This window comes from Sinocyclocheilus anshuiensis, unplaced genomic scaffold (assembly GCF_001515605.1).
Source record: "Sinocyclocheilus anshuiensis isolate Anshui unplaced genomic scaffold, SAMN03320099.WGS_v1.1 scaffold206, whole genome shotgun sequence".
Lineage (NCBI taxonomy): Eukaryota > Metazoa > Chordata > Actinopteri > Cypriniformes > Cyprinidae > Sinocyclocheilus > Sinocyclocheilus anshuiensis.
Genome location: NW_015542358.1, coordinates 2,053,964 through 2,074,092, shown reverse-complemented (window position 1 = coordinate 2,074,092; position 20,129 = coordinate 2,053,964). Strand labels below are relative to the sequence as shown.

Here is a 20,129-nt window from a genome sequence, read left to right as displayed (position 1 = left end):
TTTCTTTAATTCTATTCTATTTAATTTCAGTTTTATTAATTGAAATACTTCAACTTTTATTTCAGCTAATTGCCAAGGCAACATTTTACATTTTCTTTTAAGTTTTTAAAATATAATGTTTATAAACACGCTTTACTAAATCAATACTAAATTAAGCACGACCCATTTTGCAAAAGTCACGTTACACGATTTTACTGATTTGCACGTGAAATTGGGCTTTTATGGAGGAATGAAAGCGTAGCGCTGGAAAAGGTGCAGAATGGGGCGCAATAATCGTTTTATCTAGATTATTGTATTTTCATAACCGTTGGAGGCCAAAATCGAAACTGTTATTCGATTAAGTTTCAATTGTTCACAGGTTCAATATGGACCTGTCAGACCAAAATCACCATATCTAGACTAGATGTCATGTGTTTTATTTCAATAATGCTTCACTTCCTGGGTCACTGCTTGTGGACTGAATCTGAAACCTTTGTGTTTGCAGGTCAGATCCTTTCTGATAATCATATAATTTACTGATGTTCCTCGCTCTGTTTTCAGATGTTGAGACCAGTGGAAAGATCCAGGAGATGGGTGTTCTTGCCATGATACCCGCTCTTCTGTCTGCGCAGAACTCGTGTACACCAAAAGTAGCCAACATCATTGCAGAGGTGGCCAAAAATGGTAAGTGCTCCTGCATCGCCAGTTGTTGCTTCCTACATCATTTCGGACTTACTGACACCTAGTGGTGTGGATGCAGCTTCACGCAAAAGTCAACAATGGCATAAACCAGCCTATGCTGACAAGGAGATACTCATATTTACAACACAATACAGTCCAAACCATTGTCACTTCCCATTGCCACCACGGGTCGACAGTGGGATGTGTAGGGATGTTTGGAGGACTGGAAAAGGAGGAAGTATGAGGAAAAAGGAAAAGGGAGGAAAGGAATCAGGAGGAGGAAAGAAGAGGGAAAAAGAAGGAGAAGGGGAAAGAGGAAAGAAAAGGGAGGGGAGAGGGAAAGGGGAAAAGGAGGGAAAGGAAAGAATCCTGAATCCTAAGGCGGGTGTGCTAGGCTTGCGTGCTGGACGTCCCTGTCTTCCCCCAGGGTTTAAATGTGGGTATCCTTGTCAGTGGGCAAATATTTTCATTATTATTATTATTATTATTATTATTGATATTATTATTATTGGGAAGAGGAGGAGGGGGAGGGGACGAGGAAGGAAAGTGAAAATACTTCACAAAGAAATGAATACTCTCAACATCCACAATACTCAACACTCCCAACCTAGATATAAATGTGAGTTCTTTCAATTCGATAATCCAGCCCTCCAATGAAGCTAATTGAAAAGTCCTGCTATAATAGTATCCCAATGATAATAAAATAACACTGGGCTCGTGTTATGCCATTTATTTAGGCTACTGATATAACTGAAATCTACATTTTGCGCGTTCATGATTTTTTCCCTTTTTTCCCCTCAAAAGTACTGTTCAGTTCTTCAGAGATATATTTTTGTACTGAAAAAAAAAACCCCTGAGTGAATCTTTAAGAAAGATTTAGGTAATAAAAATAACTGCCATTGTAATAATCAGTGTCTTCATTTTTGTGAGTTCAGAGTCTTAATATACTGCCTTTATTTCACTAGCCTTAGTACAGCTCTATATTATCATTCCTAATAGAAACCTGTTTTAAAATAATAAAATAAACCTGTTTTGCCACTCAGGTCTGTTTGTTTGTGTCTGCTATTCTCTGCTTCTTCTCCCCCAGTTTCACTGATGCTGCAGTCAAGTCTGTGGCCGTTCATGCATGTCTTTATTACTGCTATTGACATGTAAGCTATAAGATCAGCGCGGCAGAACCATTCGATCTCAAAACAGACAAACAGATTAAAATTGAGTTGACTCATAAACACACCGCACTACGCGTGATGCAGTCCTGAGATAGGCAGTGCTATATGAGAAAATGAATATTTATAACTGCAGTAAGCACTTTTAATTTACTACTCTTGATAAAATTTCATTTTTCTGCATCTAACAATTGTTTTGAAAGTACAGTAAGTGTCAATTATTGCTTTAATTTATCAATTAAATGGCTAAAAAAAAATAAAATAATAATATGTGAATGTATGCTGTACAGAAAAGGAATTTTAAATATAAATGTGTTATTAATATTAATATTATATATTAATATTAGTGCTGTCAAACGATTAATCGCGATTAATCGCATCCAAAATAAAAGTTTTTGTTTACATAGTATATGTGTGTGTACTGTGTATATTTATTATGCATATATAAATACACACACATGCATGTATATATTTAAGAAAATTATGTTACGAAATATATTTAATATATATAATATATATTATATTTATAATATAAATTATATGAATATAAATATATACATGTAAATGTTTTCAAAATATATACTGTATGTGTGTGTATTTATATATACATAATAAATATACACAGTACACACACATATATTATGTAAACAAAAACTTTTATTTTGGATGCGATTAATCACGATTAATCGTTTGACAGCACTAATTAATATTAATTGCATGTAGGTTTTTTCATTAAAAACATGCATTACTTACATTACATGATTTAAATATAAAAGTCATCATTTTTATTAGCGGTTTTATTACACTGCCTGTAAAATATTTTAAATATGTGAAGATTTTAAAGGGATAATTCACCCAAAAATGAAAATGAAAATTCAGTCATCATTTACTCACCCTCGTGTCGTTTCAAACCTATAAGACTTTCGTTCATATTCAAAACACAAATGAAGACGTTTCTAATATTCTGTCCACCCATTAAAAGTCTAGGTAATTAACATTTTCAAGCTTCAAAAAGTACATAAAGACATCATAAAAATAATCCATATGAATCGAGTGGTTTAACCCAAGTCTTCCGAAGAAAAACAACCGTTTCATATGAGCAACAGATTTAATTTGTCATTAATGTGATTAGTGCTGTCAAAAAATTAATTGCGATTAATTGCATCCAAAATAAAAGATTTTGTTTGCATATGTATGTACTGTGTATATTTACTATGTATGTATAAATTCACACACATGCATATATTTAAGAAAAATGTTATGTTCATATATTAAATACATTTATATATAGCAAATTATGAGTATAAATATATACATGTAAATATTTTCAAAACATACTGTATGTGTGTATTTATATATATACTTAATAAATGTACACAATACACACGCACATATTATGTAAACAGAAACTTTTATTTTGGATGCGATTAATTGTGATTAATCGTTTGACAGCACTAAATGTGATCAAATATTGTAAATGTGTTTGAGATTCAATTCTTTATATTTATATAATATCATAATATTTATAATATTTCACATGTATTTTGCTTTTATGAGTGTACCATTTGCCAGTTTTGACTGTTTTTGGCAGCGTTATTCTCCGTGGATGTCTGTCTTTTCAAAATCCAATCACAGATGTGATGTTAACAGGGTTGAATAACAGCTTGGCAGACTAAACTAGAGTACAGGAGAGCTTTCTGTGTGGAGCTGAGAATCTATTTTTCCTTTTTGCTTTGTAGACGTAATTTCAGTCTGTTTTTGAACTCTGTTTGACAGAACCAGTCATTCGCCGTCAGATAAGTTACCTCGTTTATGCAACAGCAAATCAGCAATTACATTTATTGTGTGAACACATTCTGTGTAATTCTGTGTTCTTTGATCAGCTTAATTAGTCTCTCTGATCACTGGTTTTTAAGTACTAAATCTTTAAAAATATATAAATAAATAATTGTTATTTTTTAAATTTGATTTAATTAACTTTATTAAATATTTACAAGGCTCTGGTATTTACCAGCCTGGTTTACATTACGCAGGCTCAACCTGCAGTCCTGCAGAGTCGGTGTGCTTCATCACCTAAAGGTTTTAGTCTAATTACACAAGTGTTTTTTTAGAGCACACTTCAGACAGATAGAACTGGGGTTTGGAAGTGTATGGAGAGTGCCTGAGATAAAAAGGTTAAAATAATGAATGGCCTTTTAGCAGTTTGCTAGGTAGCTAATGACAGTGGCCTGCTGGTGTGCCAGATCTCTGGCAGATCCTGCTGGCATTCGGCTGTCAGCGTTCCTCGGGGAACATCTGCGTTTCATCTGCAACGTCTCCAGCACTTTCTAACAGGAGCAGGATATATTTTAGGATTTAAGTGATGCATTTGCTACAGTACGGTTTACTGCGCTGTTACTGTGGTGCATTGATTATGGTAATTCCTTAGCACCTGTGTTGTTGTTGTTGTTAACTAAAACTATTAAAAATGGTTAAATAAATAAAATTAAATTTTTTATTTTAAATGTGACTTCTTTTTTTAATTTAATTTAAGATGTAATTATATTAATACTAAATATATTAAAATGTATTAATTGAATTAAAGCTGAAATAAAATCTACATATTAGGTGAAACACTTGAACTTGTGCACTAAACCTTCCATAAGAAGCCATTATTTACATAATTTCTCTGGAAATTCAATCATTTACAAACATTTAAACATTCAAAATATTAAATATTTTTTGTTTAGTTCAATTTTTTGAAAATGTGACTGATGCTGCTTGTCAGTGTTGTAATGTTGACTAAAATGAAAACGTTTATTTATTTACGCTAATTCAAATAAATCTGAAATAAAAAAGTATATAAAGAGTAGATTAAAAAAATGACATTTAAAATCTTAAATGTTGCATTGGCAGCTAACTGAAACCTGAAAGTTGAAGTACTAAAATTACTCAAATTAAAACTGAAATAAAAATAAAATAAAACTAAAAAGAAATATTTAAAAGCTAATAAAAATGACAAATGCACAAAACAAAATTACTATAACTTGTACCAAATTAAAAAGAAAACTGAAAATAGAAAAATAAAAGCTAATTTAAAATATTAGGATACCAAAATAGTAGTAAATAACATGATACAGTGTACTAAATGATTATTACATTCATATACCATGGTAACCTAAAAGAGAACTGAGGTATTACAATCTAAAACATGGTAATACCTCGGTACCATTTACATCAAAATATCTAGTCATCAATTCTAAAAGAATACAAACAAATTGCTACTTGGATGGAATAAGAATTAAGATAAATTACTATGCAATAGTAACATTTATCCAGTAGGATTTTAATTGATTGTTAGAGGATTCTTTTTTTGATCCCTTTATGGCTCAAAATGTTGGTATTTCCTAGTGGTGTGCAATATCATACCGTCCACGATAATACCGGAATAAATTTTTACATGATAAAAAAAGTGTCATATCGCGATATCAGTGATATAGCAACGCGATGACGTATGGCGGATATACATTCCCTAGCGCACACAACAACAAGTGAAATTGAAAGTGACGTGACATGTGGCCAAGTATGGTGACCCATACTCAGAATTAGTGCTCTGCATTTATCCCATCCAAACTGTACATTCACTCCCCCCACCTACAATCCCTGCCGGTACGAGACTCGAACCAGCAACATTTGGGTTACGAGTCCGACTCTAACCATTAGGCCATGACTTCCCCGACAACAACAACAAAGACAACAACAACACCACAAACCCAATAGGTGTGTTCAACTTGAAGCAGCGCTGCGCAGACTGATCGGTGTATGACATTAAAGTATTGTGAGAGTGGTTCTAGAGCATATTCGAGCACACACTCTTACCTTCAAAAATAGGTGAGGCGCCTATCTTTAGCGAAGCAGCGCGGAGAGCCGCTTCTGGGACGCTTCTGAAACGTGCCGCGGCGCCGCTGGTGTAAACACAAGCATTGACTAGAGTGGCCGTGTCGGAGCCGTAACGCACCGCAGACGCGTGCAGTGTAAATAAGGGGTAAGTCACTCTTGTGGTATTTTGACGTCGTACACCGATCGATCTGCTTCAAGTCGAACACACGTGCATAAAGAGCACTAGTTGAATCTACCACACAGATATCTACTGCACAGATATACTGATTTTAAAGGATAAGCTCACTTTTAGAATAAAAATTTCCTGATAATTTACTCACCCCCATGTCATCCAAGATGTTCATGTCTTTCTTTCTTCAGTCGCAAAAAAAAAATTTTTTTGAGGAAAACATTCCAGGATTTTTCTCCATATAGTGGACTTCAATGGTGGCCAAAGATTTGAAAGTCCAAATGCAGCTTCAAAGGCCTCTACACGATCCCATCCGAGGAATAAGGGTCTTATCTAAAACAGCTAAAACCAGCCTAAGCTGGTTGCCTGGTCTTAGCTGGTCAGCAGGCTGGTTTTAGAGGGGTTTTGGCCACTTAAAACCAGCTACTTCCAGCTTAAACCAGCTAAGACCAGCCAACCAGCTTAGGCTGGTTTTAGCTGTTTTTTTTTCACCAGGGTATAGCGAAACGATCGGTCATTTTCTTAAAAAAATTTAATATTTATCCACTCTTTAACCACAAATGCTCACGTGACATAGACGACCCAGTGTTTACAAAGCGAACATGCAAAAAAAAGTCATTGCCCTTTACAAAAAAGGTAAAACAGCGATGTCAGATGATTTTAAAGTTGGAGGAGAAAATGAGATGGAGTTTTTAACCGAAGTACAAAGACGAAGAACTAACAGCGCATGACCTTTATAACAGGATTGCGTGATGTGTGAAGACGCATATCGCAGAGCTAGAGCAAGCCGAGCATTTGTGGTTAAAAAGTGGATAAATATATATATTTTTTTCCAGAAAATGACTGATCGTTTCGCTAGATAAGACCCTTATTCCTCGGCTGGGATCGTGTAGAGGCCTTTGAAGCTGCATTGAAACTGCATTTTGGAAGTTCAAATCGCTGGCCACCATTGAAGTCCACTATATGGAGAAAAATCCTGGAATGTTTTCCTCAAAAACCTTAATTTCTTTGCGACTGAAGAAAGCAAGACATGAACATGGATGACATGGGGGTGAGTAAATTACAGTGTTGGGAAGTAACTAGTTACATGTAACTAAATTACGTAATTTAAAATGTTAATGATTACAAAAGGGGGTTACATCTGATTTTTGTTTTCACACACATACAGATTTGATTGATTTCTTTCATAAATTGCAGTGAATGCACTAATATATGAGACGCCAATGTTTCAGTTTAGGACACAGAATAGGACACGTGCTTATTCGATAACTGTTTTATTTCCTATTTGGGTATATATATATATATTTAGATTAACTGTTTTTTCCAAGACATTGTTAGATGCCAGTGTTTTCTGTCATAGCTATGCACAGATTTGATTTCAAAAACAGTATCATAGCTACTAAACTATTTCTTGTTATGGTTTTAAATCTGTATTTAACCTCAGAATGATCTCAAAGTAAGTCTGATTTTGTGGTGGCTGTGCTTTAAAATTAAATTATTATAATCTTAATTCAAGGGATGAAGGATTTGGAAAGTGATAGTAATCAGTGTTGAATACTACTGTAAGGTTAACCCTGCCTGCTTTACATGTTTGAAAATGATTAACAGTTGAAAACATTAGAAATGTAGAAAAGTAATCAAATGTAATCAGTTACATTAATAAAGTAATTGAAATAGTTACACTACTTATTACATTTTAGATAGGGTAGCTTGTAATCTGTAACCTATTACATCTCCAAAGTAACCTTCCCAACACTGGCAAATTATCAGCAGGTTTTTATTCTGGAAGTGAACTTGTGCTTCAAGTCAGTCAGTGTTTATCTGATTGAGCTGAAATGGTTTTATTTCTCTGCAGAATTCATGAGGAGCCCGTGTGTGGAAGCAGGACTCATTCCTCCTCTGGTTCAGCTGCTAAACTGTAAGGACCAGGAGATACTGCTCCAGACGGGACGAGCCCTCGGCAACATCTGCTACGACAGCCGTAAGTGCCCATTATCGCTCCCTCAGCCTTTTTCCGGCCCCGCCGCATCTACTGTGAGGTATCTCCGAGTGTCTGGGATGATCTGAAGGGGAGCTGCTGCTACAGTTGTCTGAATGAGTGACATGAGGAGGGCAGAGCAGCTGATAGCTGAGTGAGAAGATGTCTAGCTAAACTTTTCCTGCACGTTTTCATTTCACACATGGTTTCCAAAGGTAATTGTACAAGAGCTTATACCATTGCTGAATTCTTGAATCTGATTGGTTGATGTCCCAATAGTGTTGGGCGATATGCTCAATTCACGATATTATCGTGTATTATTATTATCGTGCTAATTTATTTAATTATTTATTTACTTAGTTTCAAAGCCGGAAAGTGAACCAACTCCAGCGTAAGGCTAAAAGCAGCCTAATGTTTTTAATATGACTGAATTTGTATTTAACATGATTCAATAGAAACATTGTAAGTTACTAATCATAAGGCTTACATTTCCTCAGTTATTCAAAAAGCAGCTACAGAAAACGAGCAATGAACCAAAGAACATCATCACAAGTTCAGTCTAGCGCGCGTTTATGTACTTCATGCACATTTTATGATATTATGCACATATTATGCACATTGTTGTTCGTGATGAGAGAATTTGCGAGAGAGCAATGAACAGTGAGCGATGACTCATCTGAACGCATCTGATTGGCTGCTGCATTCATAAGCTTAACATAATCGTGTGTGATTGGTTATAACGCACAACATTGTAAAAAACATGGAAAAAGAAATATGATGGAACAAATAAGCCCTAATATTAATTAGATAGTATTACTAGCCTAATAATAATCGTCAAAGGCATCAGCCACAGGCAATATCTCTAACTATCGTCGATACACGATACTATCTATCGGCACACTACGTCCCAATGTGAATGTGGAGGAAGACTAATAATTTGACTCTAGATTATTGAATTCATGCACACTTTCGCATCAATAATTAACTAGTCCATTGGTAATTATTTTGTACATGAATCATATTGATGACCTAGCAGTGGTTGTTTATATCACATTTTTTCCTCCCTTCGTTGTAGAGAGAGTGTACAAATATTTTATGGCTGTAATGCGTTTTGCTTTATTTGCCCGCTCAGGATCGAGTGATTTTGACTGATGGAAAGACGAGGACGCAGCCATTTTTCTGCAGATTTATTTAATTAATCCAGTGACTCCCATCTGTGGCTATTTAAACCTATAAAACATCAATCATATCTTAAAAATTAGTTTCTCAAAGTTTGATTTTTACTCTATTTGTGTTTATATTAGTGTACTACTATGTACTAACATTGACAAATTCACTTTTAATTTGTATATACAATTTAAAATTTACAGTTGAAAAAAATTGCTGACTCATACGTCACTGCATAGATTGTTTTTCAATCAAATTCTCTCTAGAGTCTCCCAAAGTGGTTATGTGGCCACGTCGCCGCGCCTATTAATGGAACGATCTTTCTCATTTCTCAAACAAATTAAGAACTACATTCGATTTTTATTGACTGAACGCAAGCGCTTATTGCAATAGAAAATACTGTAACGGTTTCACTGATTAAGAAATATTTTTGTTTGCTTGGGTGGTAATATTAGGCCTATTATATTAATAGGGAAGTGGGGCCCAAAGTTTGCTTTGCCTATGTCACGAAAAGAGGTAAATCTGGCCCTGCAGGCTGTGAGGTAACTATAGCCTGTTGGCTTTAAAAAAAGGGACGAGCATGTTATAATGCACCACCTAAACTTAATGTTTAATAAAAAATACATCAAAAATGGGAAAGAAAACTGCAGTTTTATTATGCAGCTGATATAATGAGTCTTCAGCTCATGTGAGTGCGCTCAATATGTTTTACAGTGTACCTTTAAAACAGTTAATTTCTTTTTGTATGTATTTATTTGTCTGTTTGTTTGTAGCTAATATGTATGGAAGGCCAATTCCACCACACAGCGAAAAAAAAAAAAATCATAATTATGACAAAGTCAAAATTATAAAGTACTAGGTAATAATTTTGACATAAAGGGTCAAAAAGTCTCAAAAATTCCATAAAGTAAAAAAAAAAAAGTCATAATTGTGACTTAGTATTTTAGATTTGAATTGTCAATTGTGACTTTATCTCATAATTGTGATTTACGGATGACTTAGTATGTCATTAATTTGAATTTTATTTCATAATTATGAAGTTTGAATTTTTATTTCAAATTGGTGACTTGGTATCTCATTTGTTTTTACTTTCTATTTCAAAATGATGACTTACCTCATCTCATTTTGACTTTTTACATCCTAATTGTGACTTAGTTTCAAATCTTATAATATCAACTTTTTATGTCACAGTTGTCACAATCACTTAGTATCTCATTATTTTTTATGTCATAATTATGACTTAGTATGTCATACTCTTGACTTTTTGATTTATAATTTAGTATATCATAATTACATTTTTTTTATGTCATACATATGACTTTCTATGTACTATGAAGACGTCAGATAGAGGTATATTTCTACAGCAGTGACAGCACAGACATGAATATTGTGAGATATAAACAGTTTCACAGAAGCCGCACACATCTGTTATGTTGCAAAACTGAAATTATGAAATAATTATTTAAAAATAATTTTGCTCTTTAATTAGTATTTGAATGTTCTTTAATACTGATTTGTATTACTAGCAGTTACGTAAAAAGTGATGATAACGGTTCAGTTTCCAAATACTTAGTTGATTTATGTGGCTACTAACAGAGAGACACAAATGGCATTGCATTAGGAGCCCTTGGCAAATGGACACAGATGTGTTTAATGGTGAAGCTGATTGACGGGGCAGCTGAACTTGATCCCGGATGGCTCTGACCCTTTGACAGAGACGACACATGTCATCGTCATGCATTTCACTCAAGGGCTTCGTCGGCTTGCAAACCCCATGCAGTAGCTGTATTTTTCACTGCACAGCATCCAAAACCAATCAGAGGAGCCAATTTGGGAATCATTCGATGTCTTTGTTTTCAGTATTCAGATCTTTTACTTTGTTTTGTTGCATCTAAATCACGTTCTCTCTTCTTGTCCTCTGTCTTCTCGATTTGTGTGGTAGAAGGCAGTTGTCGTAGACTCTGCGTGGGCAAGCATCAGTGTAAACAAGCCTGAAACAATGTTCATACCAGCTAAGCTGACTCATGTCTGACACACAAACACCGTCATCTGGTCACAGAGCTTACTGGAAAACTTACAGGTTAAGACAGAGTTTTGTTTCTGTGACAAGTATGTCTAAAATGGAATTAAAGTGCTGTGTAAGAGACTGAATGTCAGATTCATGATTCACTTTTATTTAGGTAGTCAAAGCATGTTGTAATGCAGGACAGTGAAGATAGGAGACTTGGGGATGTGCTTTTTTTTTAGTTTGGCTAGTAAGCAACAACCCTCCCACCACATAGCAAGATGCTAAAAACATCAACAACGTTGTAGTATTGTGGCTTTGGGTTTTGCACAGGCAATCAGCAGTCATATTTTAGTATTATTTATATACTGCTTAATTATTTACTTATTGTGTAATTTTAGGTGATGTTTTGGTAATTTTATGTGCTTCTCCTTTTTATTCATTTTGTAATATTTCTATTAAGCATTAATTTATTTTTATTTATTTAGGTTTTTTTTTTTATTTTAGTACATCAGCTTAAAATTATTTTGTTTCATTTAGTTAGTTGCAAATGCTACATTTTCATTTAACTTTGAGTTTTTCATCTAATATTCTATTTTTTATTTCCAGCAGCTCACATTTTCTAAAAATCGAATTACTATTATTTTCTTAAAGATATCCATAAACCAGCCAGTCAAAAAAGATTTACTGTGCTGAATGTTTACATTTCCAGAATAAATTATGTAAATAATGGCTTCTTGTGGAGGTTTTAATGCACAAGAACTTGTTCATGTACTTTGTGTTATAACCTTCACCAACATATTTTCTTGATGATTTTGGTGCTTTTCAAATAATTTTTTGTGGTTATTGATGTTGTCCAACCTTGACCAGCAGTTGATCCCGTAGGAGTGAGATTCATCTGTGCACATTTTCTAAAAATGTTATTAAAAAATAATATCTTACTTCACACTTACCTCTGAAAATGACTTTTGGTTTTATCTGACGTCACCACGCAAATCCTAGTGTAATAAAAATATTTTATACTAATTTTAAATCTAGGTATGACCAAGTTGTTTGTTCAAGGTGTCTTTTAGGTCATACAAAACTTACACATGGATATTTATTAAAAGGTGAGCAACCACCATCATGCCTTACTTGCCAAACAAAAATGATTGTGAAGCATATTTCATTAGATTGTACTGTTGTTAATGTAAATAGACAACAGAGGTGTGTTTAACTGATTTATTTAAAAATGTATCACCTGAATGTATTTTATAATTTTTGTCTAGTGTAGATTTGAAATGTCTTTTATAACTTTTTGTTAATTGTATGCCTTGTGTACTGTATTCTGAGATCGCCATGAAAATAGCCTTGGATGCTGGCATGGCGTAAATAAATAAACATCACCACACCATAACATTTAAACTTTTCCAGATGCTACTGTTGAGTTTTTCCCAATGTATAATGTCGAGTCCCACCCTACATTTGTTTTTCTCGCTGAATAGCATTTTTCTCTTGAAATACATCATGCTACAAAAGTAAATTAGGTTGCATATTCCATTTCATGTTGCTTTTAAATAGAGCCCGACCGATATATCGGTTTGCCGATTTTATCGGCAGATATGAGCCTGTCGCAGATATATCGGTACCGATAAGACTTTTTTTTTTACAGAACATAAAACGCAGATAAAATGCTTGTAAATGGTGTAATCACGTAGTTTGTCCAGCAGAGCGCTCCATTGTTTGCTACTGGAGACCTGGATGAAACGCTTTAAAGCTTAAGTGTATGGAATACCATTGAAACTTTGAACGGCCATATCTCTGTAATGGCGCGGCGGATCTGCACCAAATTCGGGGATCCCTTCAGCTCGAGGAACCCTCTCAAACGCCGAATCGAGTGTATGTCTCGAGGCCCCCTTTCGAATGAGACCACCCCCGTGTCGATAGCGAATGCCACCCTCCGCGGCTACCGACGTGCAGCTCACACTTCTCTAGTAAGTTTCGTCTGTGTGTGAAGACAGTAGCACTAATCCATGAATGAATGTTCCGAAGTGAAATAAACTTCAACGGCGCCCCCAAAAACCCATAACGGTCGGGCTCTACTTTTAAAACCTTTTGTTATTACATTTTTGAGTACTCATAATTTAGATCTCTTATTTTGCTGCTTTAACCATATAGCTGACAGTCAGAAGATCCAGTCACACTCTTGACTTTGATGCTCTGTGTACATAATGCTGGACTCCACCGGACCTCGGCGTCTCTGTGGATCTTTTAACACCTTCTCTTGTTAGAGATTCTGCTGCAGGCTGGATTCTGTATGCTGTGCTTCTGCTGCACTTCTGGTCTCTGGTTTTGCCTTTAGTTACGTCTGCACCTCATGTCAACCTGACAGCTGTAAACAAATCCAGTGCTGGAGTAATGTGCATTTTCAGCAGACAGTTTTTGATCTCATTTGCGCTTCTTTTATCTCAAAATGCTTATTTTCTTGTGTTCTCCATGTAATGTTATCAGTTGTCATATTTCATTCCATAAGGATGCATTCATGAATATCCCAGCCTGTCCCTCCATTAAAGGAATAGTTAAACCAAAAAGGAAAATTCTGCGACTGAATCATGTGAATCGTTTGGGAAGACTTGAACTATTCCTTTAACACCCTCTTTTCTGTCATTCTGTTCCAGGTTGATGTTTCTTTGTGTTATTGGTTGCCTTTTTTATTGTTTATTTCTTTTTTATGTGACCTCTTTGTTTTGCAGATGAGGGCAGAAGTGCAGTTGACGCAGCGGGCGGTGCTCAGATAGTTGCCGAGCACATTAAGTCTCTGGCCGAAAGCACTGACCCGGCCACCGGGAAGCTCTTGACTGTCTTTTGTGGCATGCTGATGAACTATAGCAATGATAATGGTAATGACCGATCCCCCAAACCAGGCGATGTTTTTGAATGGTCCCTTATTGGTATAGTCTGAGATGTTCTCTAAATTATTCACATGTTAGTCAATACTACCTAGATAAGGCAACTTTTTTATCTGATTCTCTAAAAAACAGACGTGTTTTGGTTTGAGTCTGACGACAGTATTTCCTCACAGTTGAACATTAACGGTAATATCTGTAGGGGACCACTCTAAGAAAGCCTATGTGTTGTTTAACTTCTCCTATGTATTCTGAATCTAATGTCTTTCACCGATTTGACATGATAAGTTTGCTAAATGGCTACAATCTGCTCCTTGTGTGGTGATTAGCTTCCATGTCCTTTGCAGCTGGTGGTGGTGTTAATGTTTAGTAATGATATGAATTCAGCTGTCTTGCTTTTTTTTTATACTAATCTATAATAAATATAGTTACATTTTGTTACGTGCAGTAGCAAAAAAAATTATTGATTAATTAAATATTAATTTAAAAAATGTTATAAGCTGAATTTTTTTAATTGTTTATTTAAAATGATTTAATTAAAATGTTTTTAATCTAAAAACCTTTTTAAAATATATATTTTGATTTTATTTTCAAAAGTAGCTGTGTATTTGACAAAAAAATTATATACATAAAAAAACATGGCACTGTGCACTTTTTTTGATCAAACATTCACTGACTTGATGTAATTTTACTGGGGATTGGCTTAACAAATAAATCCCTTTAATTGAAGAATCCAACATGCAGGTTGACTACTTCCACAGCTGAATGCTCCTACTGAGCAACTGCCATTGAGATTAATGGAAATTATAACATATAGCTTTCCACCAATTATTTCTTGTTTGGACTGCTTAAACAAACAGAGCGATGTTTTGATTGGCTGTTCACATTAAACTAGGATTTTACCATTTAAAAAATGACACTTCACATTTAAAACAATAGTTCACCCGGGATACATATTTGGGACACATCCTATAGTTTTCAGTGTCCATATCATGCATGCCCAGGAGGTTACATAAGGCCCTGGCCTTGTGCTATTCAGCAGTGCAGTGCATTGTTTAATATTTAAGGGAATGCAGGCAGTGTATTTACATCTTTGTGACTTGATGTCCTTGAATAATTGATGGACAGGCCAAGCCCTGCTTCCCTCATCCCGGTTTGCCGGCAAGGCTTGAAATGGTAATAGCTTTTTTCGATATATTACACCTTGCTTCCAGAGGCTAGTGCAAATCAACAAATTTAGGTCAGGCATTTTTGTTTTCGGTTTCCTGATGAAAATAAATCGTGAGATATGATTTTAATGGAAGAGAACAGCCAGCGGGCTGCTTATTATTGCTGAATATCATCCTCACGCTGTTTTGAACCAGTCTTCTCTTTCCCTCATCTCTCTTTCGCTCAAATGTTGTGTCATGTAACAGATTACTTTTCCTTGCAACGTGTATCTGTTTTAACTTAAAGCCTGTCATCATGTTTACTAAGCCACCAAGATAAATGACTCATCTAATCACATAAACTTATCACTTGGGAGGTTTTATGTACATCTTTCACTGTACTTGCCTGGTCAGATCTTTTTTTTTTGCTTTTTTTTTTTTTAAATATCTTGGCAACCAAAATACTTACTGAACCGTAATGTCTCTCATTGCTGATTCATTCCCTTGTGAAGAAGCAGCACACTTTATCATACTTTTAAAAAGACTATTTATTACAGAAATAATATTCTTTAAAAGGATATACGTAAGTGTGAACTGAATGTAATGCTAATTGCAATAAAATGAAAATATATTATAGTTTAAATTTATATTAAATGCTATTAGCAGAACTTTAGAGTGCTTTTTTAACCCATGTAAGTACATTTTAAAGCCTTATTGCTTTCATTAACACTTAATGAAAACAGCATATTTATGTACTTGTTGAACGTTTTTGCTTCATATCTGTTAGTATAGTCATCTATTTTAGCATGCCTGAGAGGCTATATTGACCACTCAGCATCCAGGGATGGAATTATCCATTTAAATGCATGTGTTTGTGTTATTTATATTGTAAAGAGTAAAGTCACTAATTATTCAGTTATTTGGTATAATCTAGTTTTGCGATGGCTGATTTGTGCTGTTTGTAAACTGTCAGTGTTATAGCTTTCTGCTCTACTGAAAAAGTAAAGTACTTAAAGCATATAAATCTTACATGAGCTTTAGATGAGATGCAAATACTTCACAGTTCTTTTAGGAAACGTGACTCATTCTCAATCAGTGAGATCTGCAGGTCCCCGGTTGACATTTCCTTGACGTGATTTGGGCTTCGATTACTGGCAGGAGTTCCTCAATGATTTCTGGCGAATGTCCAGTTCTGCCAAGGCTTGTTACGTTGTGTTTTCTCATGTGATACATTTAGCCAATAACTGTTGCTCAAATGTTCCTCTTGCTCTCAGACCAGCAAAGCTTCTGTGGTCGATAAAGCAAATAACAAGCAATTATGAAGTAGGGAGGAAGCATTTTGGACTGTCAACTGTTTATTAAATGTGATGAAGGGACTTCTGTTGCATAAATGTTTTAAAGGTTATGTGCTACAATTCTTTGTACCAAACTCTGCTTCCATGGTCTATCATACTCAATAACATTATCTCCTTTTTTAACTGTGGATGTTTTCCTCTGCCTGGGCCGTCTTCTTTAACACAGCTCTCTGCTGTCTCAGCTGCCGTCTCCTCTTTGCTTCGTTGAATTTACTGATCAACATCTGCTTCCTGACAAATTGATGGCACTAGATGTGTGCCGGTGCCGCCCACATCTTTGTGTCTCATCGAGACATTTCTAGACAAACTGAAACATCTTTTCACTGGGTATTTAAGGGCTTACTTGTGCAGCTGTGCACAATATGACTGTTAGTAAACATAAACAAGACATAAAAAGATACATTTAATGAGCTTTAAGATTAAATAAGTAGTGGTTGACTAGTATTGATTTTTATTTATGGCTTATAGCGATATCTTAGAGAGCAGAGGGGCCGATGGGCGATATAAAGCCAATATTAAAATAAGTAGTTTCAGACGATATGTGTTTATTTAGTTTTTATATAGCTGATATGGATATCTTGGAGAGCAGGTTACCAATGAGTGAAATAAGTCGATATTAAAATAAGTAGTTGTCAACCGATATTTATTTATTTATTATGGTTGATACCGATATCTTGGAGAGCAGGGTGGCCAATGAGTGATATAAAGGCGATATTAAAATAAGTAGTTGACTGCCGATATCGATTTTTTTTTAATTTATCGCTGATACAATATCTTAGAGAGCAGGGTGACCAATGGCCCATATAAAGCCAATATTAAAATAAGTAGTTGTCAAACAATATTGATTTTTTTTTAATGGCTGATACCGATATCTTGGAGAGCAGGGTGACCAATGGCCTATATAAAGCTGATGATAAAATAAGTAGTTGTCAACCAGTTTTTTTTTTAATGGCCTATGCCGATATCTTGGAGAACAGGGTGGCCAGTGAGCGATATAAAGCCAGTGTTAAAAATAACGATGTCAACCGATATTGCTTTTTTTTTTTACTCCGTAATCTGGTAAATTTGTGCACACTGGGAATTATATTTTCTCAAATGAAGTCCAGGTAAGACTGATTTTACATGCAGTACACAGTGACATGACATAGTGGCAAATTGTATATAGCACAGCATACAGTCATTTGAAATCATGGAAAGATTACTCTCACAGTTGCGCTCAGATGCTGGCATTTTTAATGCTGTCAAAAAGCTGCTTTTAACACTTATTGGCCAAACTGAAAATTTCTAAGCCGATGCCAGTAATTTAAAAATGCCAAATATCAGTTGATAAATCGGTAATGTATCAGTCAACCACTAAAAATAAGTCAAAATATCAGCCAAATAAAAAAAATTACAGGCTGATGCTAATCATTTAAAAAGGCCAAATATATCGGCCCTGGTAATGTATGTGTTGACCACTAAAATGTCTGCCAAAATTACCAACAAGATATTCTCTATCTACTGGAAAACAAGTGTGGTTGAACCAAGTATTTTCAGTGGTGAAGGACCCGTGTATGTACATGAAATGTGATGGCTAAGCAGTCCTTTGTTCCACTGTGGTCTTGATTTATCTTTCACATTTTAAAGTCAAGACTATATTTTATATAGTCTCAGCAAAGCACTTTACAAAAATGAAATCTCAGAGCAGTATATAATGTGGCTGCATTTTATGTACAGTCTGTAATACTTTGAGATGGTAAATTAACTCTTTCAGCCTCTAGCCTGTTTTCAAACATTGCAGGATATAAACGATGTTGAAATCACTCATAACAAGTGATTAATTTTTGATTACTTTTAACATAATTTAGTTTTAGAAGATTTGCTGAATAAATGAAATCATGTACATAAAAAAAGAAACTTTGATGAGTCATAATTAAAAATAAAATAGTAAAAGTAATATATTTTGGAAAACATAAATGTACACATTAAGCTCTGAGTGGATCAGTGAATTACACCAAAATTAAATTTTTGCATTTTACAATTACACTTTTAGTTCATTAAATATTTTGAATTCAATTTTTTTGAAATTTGAATTTTAATTAATTTCTTTATTTAATTTTATGTGCTTTTGTCATTTTTATTAGTTTTTTTTTATTTATTTATATATAGCTTTAATTCATTTTACATTTTATGTACAGTCTGTAATACTTTGAGATGGTAAATTAACTCTTTCAGCCTCTAGCCTGTTTTCAAACATTGCAGGATATAAACGATGTTGAAATCACTCATAACAAGTGATTAATTTTTGATTACTTTTAACATAATTTAGTTTTAGAAGATTTGCTGAATAAATGAAATCATGTACATAAAAAAAGAAACTTTGATGAGTCATAATTAAAAATAAAATAGTAAAAGTAATATATTTTGGAAAACATAAATGTACACATTAAGCTCTGAGTGGATCAGTGAATTACACCAAAATTAAATTTTTGCATTTTACAATTACACTTTTAGTTCATTAAATATTTTGAATTCAATTTTTTTGAAATTTGAATTTTAATTAATTTCTTTATTTAATTTTATGTGCTTTTGTCATTTTTATTAGTTTTTTTTTTTTTATTTATATATAGCTTTAATTCATTTTAGTTTTAGTAATTTTAATACTTAAAATATTTATTTCTATTAATTCCTATTTATTTCTATTCATTCCTAATTTCTGTTAATTTCTAATTTTTGTTCAAGTGTTTTCATTTTGTTGTTTTTTTTTTCTTTCAATATTTGTATTTCTTAATATTTTATTTAAGCTTTATTTCAGTTACAAAAATTATGTTTAATAATTTTAGTTTCACTTGTAGTTATCGATAACAACACTGATGCAAACTTATTTTTGATGACAGTGGTGGCGGATAGCAAGTGACCACATTTTTATTCATTGTGAAAATCATATTGTTGTGTGTGGCATTTGATATAAATATTTTTAATTTAAAAAAATTGTGTTTGGATAAACTCAGTTTATTGCAATGTAATTGCCAGAAGAATGATGAATACATAATACTTAACCATTCATGTAAATGACTAATATATTATCTATGTTGTCAGAAAAAGATCTGCATGAACCAGAGTAAAGAGAATCTCCTGTTTTGTCTTTCCTCTCTAGACTCGCTGCAGGCTCAGCTGATCAGCATGGGTGTGATCCCCACACTGGTCAGACTGCTGGGAGTTCATTCTCAAAACACTGCGCTCACCGAGATGTGCCTCATTGCCTTTGGCAACCTGGCAGAGCTTGGTGAGTTACCGATTCGATTCAGTCACACTGCCTACTACATATCCAGATTTCCATATATTAAAATACATCAGAACATGTTGGATAAAGCTTGCACGTCTCTTTTGCCTGATCCTCAAACAGAGTCCAGTAAGGAGCAGTTCGCCTCTACTAATATTGCAGAGGAGCTGGTTCGACTCTTCCATAAGCAGGTGGAGCATGAGAAGAAGGAGATGATCTTCGAGGTGTTGGCACCACTCGCTGAGAATGGTGAGAATCGCAGTGATCAACATTAAATAATGATTGAACACTCATGAACCAGTCAGTATAGTGTCTTTTGGGAAAACACTTACAATAAGTACATTACTTCGTGTTTAGCATGGTACCAGGTTATGTCAATGGTGTTATTCTATGAAAGAAAGTGTTTCTGTTTGTGTATTTTTTGATATCCTGGGGAAAAAAAATAATATATATAT

At 34.3% G+C, this 20,129-nt stretch overlaps 1 protein-coding gene across 2 annotated transcripts in view; it reads left to right on the top strand.

The window, feature by feature from the left end:
- The window catches only part of rap1gds1 (RAP1, GTP-GDP dissociation stimulator 1), a 45,864-nt gene that overhangs the window by 6,670 nt on the left and 19,065 nt on the right, over positions 1-20,129 (top strand). Inside the window, exons 3-7 of one of the 2 annotated variants that reach the window (XM_016490675.1) lie at positions 541-663; positions 7,730-7,855; positions 13,757-13,903; positions 19,549-19,677; positions 19,798-19,923. In XM_016490675.1, the coding sequence (XP_016346161.1) occupies positions 541-663; positions 7,730-7,855; positions 13,757-13,903; positions 19,549-19,677; positions 19,798-19,923 (651 nt within the window). The remainder of the gene's footprint in view (positions 1-540; positions 664-7,729; positions 7,856-13,756; positions 13,904-19,548; positions 19,678-19,797; positions 19,924-20,129) is intronic. The other variant, XM_016490676.1, reaches the window with a different exon arrangement.